Consider the following 15,000-nt stretch of genomic DNA (forward strand, 5'->3'; position numbering starts at 1 on the left):
ACAGCCACGATGGACAGGCCTGCTGATGGAGCAGATGCTCTCCAGTCGTCTCTGGGTCTTTGTGAATGCAGCCCAATGCAAACTCCAGGAAGTACGGCAAGTGGGAAGTGTCAAATCTCACCTCTTTCCATGCTGTGTTGTGTCCTGACAGTTTAAAGCTGCTTATTGCCACATAAAACGTCAAATGCTGAATTTTATATCATTAAAAGTCATAAAACCCGCCAAGTGTCAGCCCCACCTTTTAACATTAACACGTCTCACTTTGATGGTGTGTTTTTAGAGACCTGATGTTTCTGTAAAGCAGTGTTTTAAAGTTCACTGCTAGAGCGCTGTCACCAGGTTTAAATGTGTAGAGAGCAGCATCCTGACAGCGTGTTATCTTAATGGTGTCCGTATACTTTTGGCCACGTTGGACTTTCTACACAAGGACTTCATGATCGGAGGAAAAGTGGGATCACTGAAACCGAACCTGCGTTCTGTTTAACACCTCGGCCCGTCGAGGTGCTCGTGGTGCTCTTACCCACGAGGTCCCACTCTCCGTTGGCGATGTATCCGGTGACGTCGGCCTCGATCATCTGCAGGTCCAGAGACCAGCCGCCGTACGTCCACGAGCCGAACTTCAGGTCACAGCGCTGCACGTCGAACGGAAACCAGCGGACGTCGATGTAACAGGTGCTCTTAAATATCCCTGAAGTAAAGATAGAGATGGAGGAGCGGGAAGCACAGAGTGTGTGAGCGGATCAAGGAATAAAAAGGTCAAAGACAAAGAATAAATAAGTACTGTTTGATTTGATATGGATCTCCTGCTGACACAGACTAACCCAGGAAGAATCCAGGAAGATAAGCCCCCCAGAAAATAAATCACAGCCAGAGAAAAGGATGATTTAAGAAGATGACTCAGATGCTAAATAAGTTGGAGAGACGAGGACGAGCTGACGTCTGTTGTTAGCAGCAGATAAACAGTGAAGAGGTTTAAAGAAAACGGTGCTCAGGACGACCTGGTCTGAAGAGACGGAGAGAAGTTTGACCGACTAAGTCTGAAGAACTGTTTCTGATACTTGATTCTAGCTTTCAGCTTTATTTTACTGTGTAGCAAGTTAGCACAAGCATTAGCACCTGTTAGCACAAGCATTAGCCCCAGTTAGCACAAGCATTAGCCCCAGTTAGCACATTCATTAGCCCCAGTTAGCACAAGCATTAGCCCCAGTTAGCACAAGCATTAGCCCCAGTTAGCACATTCATTAGCCCCAGTTAGCACAAGCATTAGCCCCAGTTAGCACATTCATTAGCCCCAGTTAGCACATTCATTAGCCCCAGTTAGCACAGCATTAGCTCCAGTTAGCACATTCATTAGCCTCAGTTAGCACAAGCATTAGCCCCAGTTAGCACATTCATTAGCCTCAGTTAGCACATTCATTAGCCTCAGTTAGCACAGCATTAGCTCCAGTTAGCAGGTTAGAGGTGAAGCCCCGTTAGCATTTAAACAGTTTACATTTATTATTCTGGTGTTTTTTTTCTCATGAAGCCTCTGCTGCCCCCCCCCCCCCCCACCCCCACACACACACACACACACACACACACACACACACACACACTAATCAGCATGAGCTGTGGGCAGTGATAGAGCTGTGAAGACTTTTATAGGTTATTGATTTCTGATCACAATGGGCTTCCCTCCTGCTCAGATCTAATCACATATATATATATATAGATATTATGTTATTAATCTTCACTTCCTGCTGTTTGAACCCAAATAAACAGAACAAGTGGAGACCAGTTTAACTCAGTGTTACTCTGTTACTCCATCAGCTGCACAGATGAAGGTCATGTTGAGTCTCAGGTCGTTAATCAGGACCATAACTCCTCCTGTTGACCCCCCGACCTCATGGTGACCCCCCCCTCCATAAACCTTCAGGCTTCATTTGTCTCATGGAGTCGTTCATCAGAGCCCCTCTCAGGAAGGTGAGCTCTTTATTAGGAAGGACGAGCCGTTAATCTCCACCTGCCTCCACACAGAGCTCAGAGCAGGGAGGACACAACAATTAAGGCAGGTGATCTATACAGGTGATTTATCCTGATCACCTATCGATTATCAATTAAAATACATCTAAAAGCTCAATTCTGACTTCCAATCAACAGTATGTCCCACAGCTCATCCACAGACAGACAGACAGACAGACAGGTGTGCTCACCTGGACAGACAGACAGACAGGTGTGCTCACCTGGACAGACAGACAGACAGGTGTGCTCACCTGGTGGCAGGTACTGGCAGTAGCCGGAGGAGTTGACCAGGATGTTGGTGTGGAAGGAGGCATCAAACCGTTCATCAGCACTGTGGAGATCAGATCAGATCAGATCAGATCAGATCAGATCAGATCAGATCCATCAGCTGGATACACTCACACACACACACTCACACACACACACGGTCAGTTAGCGCTCAGTTAGCAGTTAGTTAGCAGTCAGTTAGCAGTCAGTTAGCAGTTAGTTAGCAGTTAGTTAGCAGTTAGCAGTCTGTGGGCTGTAGCTCCACCTCAGCAGTGAGAGTGCAGTGAGTTTCCAGTGAAGTTGACCCACAGCCCAGTGAGTCATGCAGTAATCAGTCAGGCGGGGGCCGCTCACCGGCCCGCTCTCATTACAGCCGGCCGGGTCAATACTCTCTGACAGCGTGCCCCCTCACCGCCCCCCTCCCACCAGGATCACACTGTGCTCGGCTAATGAGCTCGTTAGCATCCAGCAGAGAGGCTGCTGCAGCCAGTGGCTCTGGTGTGTGTGCTAACAGAGAGGTGTTCATCCTGACGGGGGGGGGGGCTATCTTTGGGGGAATTAGCTGAATTAGCTTGTTTACTGAGTCAGAACTGAGCGATGAAAATAAACCAGGAGTTGGTTCAGGGCGGCTCACCGTGAACTGAAAACACCCTCAATCCACCAGAGACAAAGTGATCCTGTTGTTCCGTCGCTGCCCCCCCCCCCCCCCCCCCCCAAAAAAAAAACAATTTAATGTCACTCTCAGCCACGAGAGGTGAAGTCGCTCAGGATGCACATCCACAGCTCCAGTGTCTGTGGCAGCTTCCATCACATTCTGACTGGATGGTAAAAAAATCTGTTCTCTGCAAACGTCAGTTTGTGTTTGAGTTCAGAGCTTCAGACTGATCTTCAGGCTGAGCTTCAGACTGAGCTTCAGACTGATCTTCAGGCTGAGCTTCAGACTGAGCTTCAGACTGATCTTCAGGCTGATCTTCAGACTGATCTTCAGACTGAGCTTCAGACTGATCTTCAGACTGATCTTCAGACTGAGCTTCAGGCTGATCTTCAGGCTGATCTTCAGGCTGAGCTTCAGGCTGAGCTTCAGGCTGATCTTCAGACTGAGCTTCAGACTGATCTTCAGGCTGATCTTCAGACTGATCTTCAGACTGATCTTCAGACTGAGCTTCAGACTGATCTTCAGACTGAGCTTCAGACTGAGCTTCAGGCTGAGCTTCAGACTGATCTTCAGACTGAGCTTCAGACTGATCTTCAGACTGATCTTCAGACTGAGCTTCAGGCTGAGCTTCAGACTGATCTTCAGACTGAGCTTCAGGCTGAGCTTCAGGCTGAGCTTCAGACTGATCTTCAGACTGATCTTCAGACTGAGCTTCAGGCTGAGCTTCAGACTGATCTTCAGACTGATCTTCAGGCTGAGCTTCAGACTGATCTTCAGACTGATCTTCAGACTGATCTTCAGACTGAGCTTCAGACTGAGCTTCAGACTGAGCTTCAGACTGATCTTCAGGCTGAGCTTCAGACTGATCTTCAGACTGATCTTCAGACTGATCTCTGATCTGGTTTGTTTTCTGTGTTTGAATCCTTGTAAATGATCTGAAGGCTGGTGCACGTGCTGGAAAACAAAAAAGGTTTGGAAACTCTGAAATCTGAGCTTCAGAACACTGAATATTTCTGTTGGATGGACGTCAGCAGGCTCCTCTGCATCGACATCAGGCCAGATGAACCTCTGCTCGTCCCACTGACGTCTGGCCTGGTGCCCCCCCATTACAGAATAACACTGATGCAGTGATGGGATACACCACTGACAGGGTTAACTACGCCCACGCTGGGTGTCACCAAAGGAAAAGAATATTAAGAACACGACTTTTAAAGACTTTTAAAGACTTTTAAAAAAGTGTTCAGACCCACCTGTTGTACAGCAGGATGTCGGGCCTCCAGATTTGACTGTCGGGGAATCGGACGTTGGTCACACCTGGATAGTCGGACGTGTTCCACTGCAGGTAGAAATCTGTCCAGTACTGCAAACACACACACACACACACACACACACACACACACACACACGTCCAGTCCACAAACTAGAAAACACATAAGAAAACTCAAAATAACCATTGAACCTAAAATAACCTTAAATCTCTTTAAGAGACTTTTAGACAGAACTGAAATCCTTCATCCTGATCAAACTGTTAAAAACGATCTGAAAAGGGACTGAAAGCAGGAAAAGTTTTACCTTCACGTGTGAAATAAAATCATTAAATCACTAAAACTGTGAACTGTTTTATAAAGAGCTTGACTCCCTTTAGTTTAAAGACAGCTGCTTTAAACTAAACCTCCTGATTTTCAGGCTCACAGTGTTATTCTGAGTGTGTGACAGCATCATGGAAAGGATCCCTACAGAGAGAGACCTGGAAGATCCTTTTGGTTTAACCACAAACAGCACACACACCAGACTACATTCACTAAAACAGGGATTTTACATGGGAGTTGCTTGCCTGCTGCTGCCTTGATCGAGTGGCTTATTTGTGTTATTGTGTGACTTTGGTGTAAAAAAGGGTCAGTTCATCCAGCTCAACATTTGTGAGCCACACAATAACACAAACATACTAACTGATGGAGGCAGCAGCTCCTGTGTCCTGTTCTCTAAAATCCCTGTTTTAGTGAATGTAGTCTGGTGTGTGTGCTGTTTGTGGTTAAACCAAAAGGATCTTCCAGGTCTCTCTCTGTAGGGATAAGTATTTTTCGAGTGTCATTTCAGGCACTGCACCTGGATTTCATTGTGTATATAAATATTTGGAAATTGTTTTGTGCCTGTCAAACCAATTTAAAAAAGGACAAAACTAATAAATGGAGGCTGATTTTGTGCCCAAACATCACATCAGGTTTGCACCAGGGACAGAAACAGGACTGAGGTCTCCGTCTGACTGAAAGCAGCCGATAAGCAGCAGCTCATCTGTGTTTGACCTCCATCCCTCAGCTGCAGAAGTCTCCATCAGCCTCTTATGTAACGGCCATTGTCTCGCCCTCTGTGTGTTTCTGAGGAGAAGCTGCCGGCCAACATCGGCAGCGCGCTGACGTCTCATTTGCATCCTCAGCTCTTCCCTCGCTGTGTCTGAGCTCTTTGGTCTGAGCTGACGGCTGAAGGTCGCTCACGTCTCTCTCAGCCTGTTTACTTCCTGTCACTGTTTTCCTCCGAGGAATCTGTTAAAGGCAGAAGCGTCGCAGCGGAAATCACAAGACGAGACTGTGAAGTTCAGACAGCTGCCGGGTCCAGACCTCTGAGGAGGGTTTCTCTGTTCAGAGCAACTTCAATTAAAAGTTTTCCATCTGCAGGAATCTGAACGTGTGAGCAAAAAGTGGAATTAAAGGAGTAATTACACTGGCTGCAATCAGAGGTCTGATGAGCCCACGTCTCACCTGGTTGATCACAGTTATTTATTATTTTTAACCCAATGAAATGGGTCAATGAAAGATGAGCCAATCATCTTCGTAATGTTTTAAACTGGTCGTTATAGCTGTTGGCCCTTTTGATCAGATGCTTTTAGTGGCTGATTGATTGATTATTTCCGTGTCATACACACAATGTTCCCGACCCTCATGTGTTAACGAGACACCAGGATTACAGTTTAAAAGCATCTACATACTTTTCATTTAGTTACTAATTTCTCAGTCTTAAACTAAACATTCTGCCTTCTTTACCAAAATACCCTAAAGTATAACCCCAGTTTGTCATCGTCGTCCAGCCAAAAGAGATCAGCAACAATGGAGGAGTTTTTACTAAGAAACATCTCGTGTCCTCGTGAGGCCTCAGAGATCAGAACACGTGTGCAGAAGTTCATCAATGTGCTGTTTTAAACCTGTGGATCACAGAAAGAGGAGTCATGTAGACAGGAAACGATGAAATGAAATGATTGTGTGTGTGTGTTTGCCCCCCTCCCATCTGACGGGGCTGTGGGGGGGCCATAATCAGAGGCTGGAGAGCATGAAGATGTGTGAGGTAATGATGCTGCGGTCCCGGCACACAGATTAACAAACGTTTCCTAAAGTGTGTTTCCTGTCTGGAGTTTCTCCAAAGCAGCAGAAATAATAGGAACCATGAAAAGAGACGTGTCACTTTCATGTGAACATGAAACACCAGTGTGTTGACACGCAGGCGGCAAACTCTGCTTTCACCAAATTAAAGAAACATCATCAGACGAGTCAGAGGTCTGCGATAACGAGCTGGAGGTGGTGCTCTCCGTCCAGAGGAGCAAACAGCCGCAGCGCTCCGATGGTAAAACATGAAATCTGGTCCGAAAACTTGTCAGAATTTATCAGCAGCCTTTAATCTGACTCTTAATGTGCTTTAACACAAGTCCACTGATTCAGTTACTGTGGCAACCATCCTGGTTCACTGCAACACTGATTCAACATTTATAGTCTCATGGACAAAGACGTGAATCCAGAGTTCATGTATGAAAGGACTAATACAACGTTTTAGTGTAAATACTCTGTACAGAGGGTTTGTGTATTAGAAATATAGCTGTAAAGTGTAATTGTAAATAGTTGTGATTTAAATTTTGCTGTATTAAAGGATAATGAGGTCCTTAGTTTCATTTCAGTAATTAGGACCGAGTCCCGGCCTCTGATTGGATGAAGCATCAATACAAACTGCATGCGGTCGTTAGCTGAAGCTGTGGAGCCGTGAGAGCACGCCAGTCTTTGACCGTGTGTAGTATTTGAAATAAGATACAGCTTTAGTGGGCACTTCCAAGGATTAGACAGAGCCTCACTAACACACACTGACATGGGATCATTGGTATAATGTGTGTGTGTCATGGATGGAACAGGTTAGCTTAGCATAAAGAGTGGAAACAGGTGGAGACAGCTAGCCTGGCTCTGTCCAAAGGTCAAAGTTCCTCTAAAGCTCCCTGATGAACAGCCGCTCTCTGTCTTTCCTATGAGGAACGTGTCAGAGTGTGAATGTATGCAGACGATGTGGCTTCAGTCGCCTCCAACAGAAAACTGTCCCAGCAGGTGAGGCTGCAGCTCTGGGCCACTAAAACCACACTAACATGTAAAAGACTTCACAGGTAACAACCAGCGTTTCATCTGCACTGTCCATTTTATCTGCCTGCGTCTAGTTCACTTATGATATAAACCAACATAATACAGAATATTGTCCTGTTGCCTTTATGTCCTTTACTATCGGCCTGCGAAGCAAACGTCCTTAGATGATATTAAAGTTTATGTTAAAACAGCAACAAGAGAAATGAGCAGAAGTGAGAGGAGAGGTGAGAAAGTGTTTCCTGTCAAGTGCTTCCATGCATATTTAATGAGCAGGTGAGGATGTCTGCGCTCCCCTTGCTCTCGTCTGAAGAGGTTCAAAGGCTGACAGAGTGTGAGCAGAGCGAGGCCCGAAGAAAACCTGCTCACGAGAAAGGAAAGAAAACCAGCTGATGCAATAAAATGAGGCTCAAATAATTCAGAGGGGAAGAAAAAGTGGTCCGTCATCGGTGCTGCTGTTGGAAAGTTCTTCAGATAAAGGCTCATCAGTAGATTTGTCCCGTTTGCTCGGATGTTTTCTAACAGGATCATCCTCTCCGACAGTCTCTGGTTATTTTTGGATCTTTTTAATTCGTCCTCTCCGGCAACACTAAACATGTGAGAGAGCAGCCGGAGGCCAGAGAGACACAGAGCAGAGCAGCCGACAGCAAACTGAGGCTTCAGTCTCAGTCTGATAAAACCTTTTTACACAGAGATCATAACACCAAGAACACGGCACGCCTCTTCACGCTGAACCAGACCACCAGCAGCCCCCCACCACGAACATACCGCCTGGAGGAGGGCTGATAAATAAACTAAGAAAAGGTTCAGTAGAGAATACGGTAGTTGATAATTAAAGATAAAGTGGATGAAGGTTTCTACAAAACATTTTAGCCGATGGAGATGAGTTCATATGGACATGAAGTGTTGGAGAGAAGGTTTTAACTAAAGTCCTGAAAGTATCTCAGATGTTTTACGTCCAGTTCTGTGTTATCTTCAGTGGTTCATGGTCCCTTCAGGATGAACACTTTGGTTTAAATGCTTGCAGAGCTGAAGACATCAATCTATGCTAATCTAATGCTAATTAGCATATGTTAGCATGCTAACACACTACACTAAGTTGGTGCATGCTAACATTAGCATGTAGCTCAGAGCTGCTATAGTGTTTGCTAACGAACCCTGTTGGATGACTTTAAAGCTACTGCAGACTATTTAAATACTTTATTATATCTATATTAATGTGTTAATGTGATTTTAAGGTGGTTTTATGTCTCTTTCATGTGAAGCACTTGGTACATGTGACTGTATGTGTAGCAGAAGGTGCTATACTACCAATCAAATATAGAATTAACTTAATTATAATTAGTGTGTCGCTCTGCTTTTATGTCTCTGTTTCCTGATCAAACTTCTAAATAAGACGATACTCAGCGAGATAACCAAGCGCTGTAAAACACACGATGTTCAGGAGCCCCTGAAGGTAGAAAGCTGCTCCAACACGTTCATGTTCTTTCTGTTTTTAGTCTCTGAGCGAGTCAAAGTTTTCTAGTTTGCTGGAAGAAACACTCTGACATTAAAAACCCACACAGAGAAATGTTTCCTCTCGCTCACAGACATTCATCCCTCCACAGAAAGCACAGTGACTCCAGCAGGAGGAGGAGGAGGAGGAGGAGGAGGAGGAGGAGGAGAAATTAAATTAAGCTAAAAGACTAGTCGGTCCTCGGAGGGTGCTGCAGAGAGGACGTGCCGAGTCTCCGGGGGGGGGGACCAACCTTTCCATCCGAGAGCAGCAGATTAGGCCGGATTAGTGCGTCACCACTTTACAAACACGTTCCACGGGACCTGATATGAAACCTAATTAAATCTGGACAGCTGCATGAAATGGGTTTAGGAGGCTCTTCTAATGAATTCCCCTGCTCTCCATCCAGGCCAGAGCCGGAGCGGCCCGGCAGAGAGGGGCGAAGCAGCAGGTGTCAGGTGTTCAGCAGCAGCAGAGCAGCAGATGAAGCACTCGTGGAGACAGAAAAAGAAGTTGGCACTCTGCTCGCTGCCTGGATGGAGTTTTCCTCCATCGTATCTGGGTCAAGCTGCAGAGCTGCGATTCCTCCAGAGTCTCTCTGGAAGCCGAACTGAAGGAAGGATGGGATGATGCGGCTGCAGGCTTCCATTTATTATCAATGTTTACTCGCTCTCCCTCCCCAGAGTCAGCTTACACGGCGTCCCCAGAGGCCCGACCGGCACAAACACACATCTGTAACAGCTGGAGGCGGCTCAGGGCTCATTTTCTGTGATGGAGCTGAGCCCCCACAGCAGGACAGGGTCCAGCACTGAGTTTACCCACCGATCATCCATTTACTCTGAGTTATGGATCTCTACAGCAACCAGAGGGGCTGAGCAGCACCCCCACTGTTACACCCCCACTTTCAGATCAGACAGCTCTGCTATTTCAAATGACTTCTGTCTGTCATGTGTTAATGCTTATTGATATATATTCAATATATAAATATAATGCTATATATCATTTTAACCTGTTCATCAGTTCATCTGCTGCAGTTTCTTTTCCACATCTTACTTTTATTTTATACTTTGATAATGTGGAGCTCAGTGAGCTCTGCAGTCTAATTAAACATCCAACGAATGAGTGAATGAATGCAGGTGACCTCTAGTAGAGTTTAAAACCAGAGACCAAGATGAATACGTTGGTAAAAAAGATGTCTGATCATATAAACATATAAATATATGACTCTTGTGTAGTTTAAAGGTATTTTGTGGTCGAAAAGTTTCCTCATGTGTCTCAGAGGCAAAACACTGAACCTCAGAAGTTTCAGGTTCAGTTCTTTGGGACATGTTGGGGGTTTCAGTCTGAACCTTTGGTGTGTGAAGGGTCAGTGTCCTCCTGGTGGCAGGTGAAGGGGTGAAGGTGAAGGGGTGAAGGTGAAGGGGTGAAGGTGAAAGCAGTGGAAGAGCAGAGTGATGAAACAGGCTGGAGAGGAGCTCAGAGAACAACCAAAGGTTTGAGCAGGTCCTTCTGGAAACACTCCTCAGCCTCTGCAGCGTCCGGACTGCTCATGAATAAAAAGCTGATGTAACGGGACAACAGATAAAAACAGCTTTCTGCCCGTGGACGCAGACGAAGGTGAAACTTTAACCTGTGAGGGAACAGAGGAGCTGATGGAGGAGACTCACCAGCTGCAGCCAGATGTTGGTGGTCAGCACCTGGTTCTTCTCGTCCTGCAAACACAAAAACAGAAGAAGAGTCAGTGAGCGGACTGCGGCTAAAAGTCTGTCCGCCCTCCGTCCCTCCTCCGTCCCAAAGAATTCATCTTAAACACGGCAGCGCGCCAGCAGGGGGGGGGTGAATATGAGCAACGTCAGTTTGATGAATGTCCGGCCTCTTAATGGATTCTCAGGTAGCCGAGCGTAAGAGAGAATTAAAAGATGGGGCTTTGTGAGCGAGCAGGCGGCCTGCAGGAGGAGGGAGATTCCTCCAAGGTCATTAACCCCATGAGAACGGACGCCACGCCCCCCCCCCCTCCACAGGACGTGTTGTTAGCATGTTAGCATGTTCCTGTTATAATGATCTGTAACAGACAGAGGATTCAGTCTGAACGTCGTTCAGTTGTTGTTCACACATGTTGTCATGTGTTGAACACATGAACATATGACAGTAGACGACCTCTGGCCTCCGCTGCTGCTTCTTCTGGTGATGATCTTCAGACGCTTCATGTCCCTAAAATATGTCCAACCTCAGCTAAAAGGTTCCAGAGACCATCATAGCTTTCAGGAGGAGGACTTTGGAGAGGGTCTCCACACAGGCGTGCACATGGAGGACGTCCTGACCAGGAGCACCAGCACCAGAGGACACTGAGGAACAACCACCTCACACAGAAGCTGCTTGTGTCCTCCTACCGATGCTCCTCAGAGAGCATCCTCACATCCTGTGTGTGCGTGTGGTTCAGAGGATCACCAGCTGCCCCCTTCCCTCCCTGGAGGAGCTCTACAGCCTTCACTGCCTCCGGAGGGCACAGCACATCCTCAGGGATGAACTGTTACCCTCCGGCAGATGTTTCAGGACATTAAAAGCCAGAACGAACACTAAAAAACAGACAGAAGTGCACTAAACACTGTCTGACTTGTTTGGTGTGATGTTATTTCTCTTTTATATTTCACTGTAGTGTTTCTTTTATGCTTTTTATGGCACCTCAGTTTCGTTGGGCCACATGGAGGAAATCCAAGAATCAGACATGTTGTTCATCAGAGGAGACTAAAGAGAGACAGAGAACATGTTGATCCAGAACAACAGTGGATCTTAAGATCTGTGAACCCTCCAGAGGAGATCTGAACTGTTTCAGGTTTTACTTTCTGAGCGACGGAGATCTGACAGAGCAGAAAGATCCCCAGAGCCTCCACTGGTGTTTCTGCTTACTCTTAAAGATCATCGAATCATCACTTCACTGTAGAGACTCATTCAGTGCAAACACACCAGACTCCATGTAGAATTCTTCATCTTTTAGAAGCTTCCTTGCTGGATAGAAGCTGAACACTGATTTCTATTGATTGGAAAGTGTTTTTAACTCATCTATAGATCCCCCCGAACCCTCTGGGCCTGACTGTGGTGGTTTGAGCCGCTGACTATCGAGGATGTGAGTCAGTTGTATTAAACCAAGTTGATTCTTCACAAATGTAATTATGATGTTCTGAACAATGGAAACTGGTTCCTGTTTCTCTGTGCGTCTACATCAACGGGACAAGAGGGCAGAAAGGACATGAATAAACTGCTCTCTGTGGATCCCTCTCTGTGGATCCCTCTCTGTGGATCCCTCTCGTCCTCGGCTCTGGAGTGAGGATGTGAGTGTTTCTCCCTGGTCCTGATGTCCTGATGTCCTGATGATGAGCTAGCTAACACTAACAAAGCAAGACCTAATGTTGCTGCAGATGAACGGCCAGAGAAGCAGCAGCAGCAGCAGCAGCAGCAGCAGCAGCAGCAGCAGCAGCAGGCTGAACGTGAGCCTGATCGTCTCTGACTGCAGAACGAGAGGAAGCCAGAGTTCAGCCCTCCGCTGCCTCGGACAGAAAACCCACTCGCCTGGATATAAAACCTAACGAGGCTCAACAGCAGCAGCTGTGAAACTGTGCCGAGCAGCTGAGCTGATCCGAGCCGAAAAGTGCCACCACTCCCCTCCCCTGACAGGTTTCTGTCAAACAGCGAGTGGGATGATCCGGCTGTTTGAAGTCAGACACCTTTCATGAGATACTGGCCAACGTGCCGCTGCCGCTTCACAGTAAATACCAGAATAATGATAACACATGCTGCTTCACTCCCACGGTGAGCTCACGCTGCCGCTGACGTAAAGACTACATGAAGGTGCCGAGTCTCTCGTCCTCCATCAGGCCTCATCCACACGTTCAGGGATGTAATGTAAGAGAGTGATGCCAAACTGTAGACCAGCCAGAAAGACTGAGAAATAAATAAAAACCACCGTTCATCTCTGACATTCAGAGAGGAAACCTAGAATATCAGGAATTCTACATGGAGTCTGGTGTGTTTGAACCGAACGCATCTTTTTAATGAAACACTGCTCACTGAGTGATGATGGAAACCAGTATCCTGTGTTTCGGCTTCTCGTCTGCACACAAACGGAGGATTTGTAAAAAGCCGTCTGATCTGCAGGACGTGGCAGGTGTAGGTGGAGTGAGCTAGCGACGTGATAAGGAGCCCCGGGTTAGCCGGTTAGCTCAGAGAGTCCAGGTGAGAGGAACGGAGATTCTTTATTCCACAGTACTGAACATGATGCTCCATCAGCCCCTCATAGGGAGCCACAAGTAGAACCAGAGACCTGGACTCAGTGTTGGAGATCCTTCAAGTACCTGGATCTCCCTCATTGTTGAGTCCATAGAGCCTGGAGGACCAGTGTCTCTGAGCAGGCTACTTCCTGTTAGCCCCATGCTAACTTCCCATTAGCCCTCCACTAACTTGAATGGGGACAGAATGATTTAATCTCGGTGCTCTTCTAGACTTTCCAAATGTTATGGGACTGAACAGGTTGTGGCTGTGGAGCCCAGCGGTCACTGTGGCTTCAGGGCCTCTGTGCTGCTGGATGAACCGTGGACGGAGACTTTACTGAGTTCTGTTTGTGGAGACATTTGTGTTAATGTGTGGACAGCATTAGTTTTTTTAAACTGGGGGGGGGGGGGGGGTGTATCTGTACAGAACAACATGTGTTCTTTAAAGACAGGTCTGCAGCTTACCTTACAAACACTTTTTGTTATATTGGTTGAAATTCTCATCAATACATGAACTAGACGACATGAAAAGAACAAAAAGTTAGAGCTCCTGTCAAAGGGCTTCACGTCTGCAGGTAGAAACACGACAGTGATCCTCGAGAAGCTGCCGTCAGACTGAGTAACTGTCGGGGTCACAGCGGGTATGAAGGGGGGGCTGCAGATGAAGACGGGACGGAGCAGAGCTGCATTTTCCAGATTCCTGCAGCTGTAGCAGAGCTGTTTATTTGTCAGAGTCAGTGACCCGGCAGCGGCCACGCACTGTTAAATGTGATGTGGGGCAGCAGCTTTGGAGGAACGCCTGGGGGGGCAACATCCACAACTTTCTGGTTTCTCCGATGCTGCGGACTGTGCCTTTAATCTAGTGGCTGTAGCTGCTAGCTAATCTGCCGTTTACATGCTACATACTTTCAGAGATCAGATGGAATATTCCTGCTGGTGCACAACATTTTGCACGTTGTCAGCTGAAATGTCAGATGTAGCAGAAACGAACAAATTAAGACTTTTCAAACATTTTTTGTAATTTGTCAGAAGGTTCAGTAAACAAATTTGAATTTTCTGGCAATTTTTTCATGGTTCAGGCATTAAAGGGTTTAATATGTGGGAGCATTAAATTGAGTTTGGAGGGAACCCCCCCAGGGAAAGGCGTCCTTACAGACCAGCCCCTTTAACGAAGCCTGCAGCCACTAGACGAAGCAGACTTATGTAAGCGGAGCTGCTTCTGTATGTGTGAAAAGCTCCAACTGATCAGAAAATAACAGCAGAAGGATCAGACGACGGACAGAATGTGCAGGTGGAAGAGCGAAAGCAGCTGAATGTGAATGTGTGTCATTATCTGACATGAATAAGTGATGAAGTGATGAAGTGATGAAGTGATGCTGGCTAATGAACGAGCCTTCTGACGCCGGCATGAACGCTGCAAATAAAATATGGATGAAGCCCAGAAGGATGAAGTCGGATAAGTCTTTTCACAATCGATCCAAATTAATCAGACAGAACAAAACCAGATAATGAAAACACAGATGAGGATGATGAAGAATGAGCCCCCCCCCCCCCCCCACACACACACACACACACACACACACACACACACACACACACACATGAGAAGATGAAGTGAAACAGTAACATGAAGAAAACGTCTGTGTGGAGGAGATTAGATCACAAGATGAGGAGGAGTGATGAGGGATTAATTTAAAACCTCCACGAGAGGAGATTTTAATAATTGATTGATTAAAAGTTAGAATTATCTTTCAAATGTCTCAGTGTGGTAAAGTGGTGCAGGAACAGGCTTCATCTGGATGTTTACTGGGACTGAGTATCTAATCTAAGGGGCTCTGATCCTTTACTGCAGTAAAAGTACTAATAAAACAGTAAAAGTACTCATAAAACACAGTAAAAGTACTAATAAAACAGTAAAAGTACTCATAAAAC

At 46.4% G+C, this 15,000-nt stretch overlaps 1 protein-coding gene across 1 annotated transcript in view; it reads right to left on the reverse strand.

The window, feature by feature from the left end:
* LOC139201979 (neuronal acetylcholine receptor subunit alpha-7) overlaps nt 1-15,000 on the reverse strand; it is a 33,157-nt gene that overhangs the window by 11,152 nt on the left and 7,005 nt on the right. Inside the window, exons 3-6 of the mRNA XM_070831433.1 lie at nt 10,471-10,515; nt 4,174-4,283; nt 2,253-2,332; nt 521-688 (exon numbers count right to left, since the gene is read on the reverse strand). Of these exons, the coding sequence (XP_070687534.1) occupies nt 521-688; nt 2,253-2,332; nt 4,174-4,283; nt 10,471-10,515 (403 nt within the window). The remainder of the gene's footprint in view (nt 1-520; nt 689-2,252; nt 2,333-4,173; nt 4,284-10,470; nt 10,516-15,000) is intronic.

The sequence above is a fragment of the Pempheris klunzingeri genome, chromosome 5 (genome assembly GCF_042242105.1).
Source record: "Pempheris klunzingeri isolate RE-2024b chromosome 5, fPemKlu1.hap1, whole genome shotgun sequence".
Classification (NCBI taxonomy): Eukaryota; Metazoa; Chordata; class Actinopteri; order Acropomatiformes; family Pempheridae; genus Pempheris; species Pempheris klunzingeri.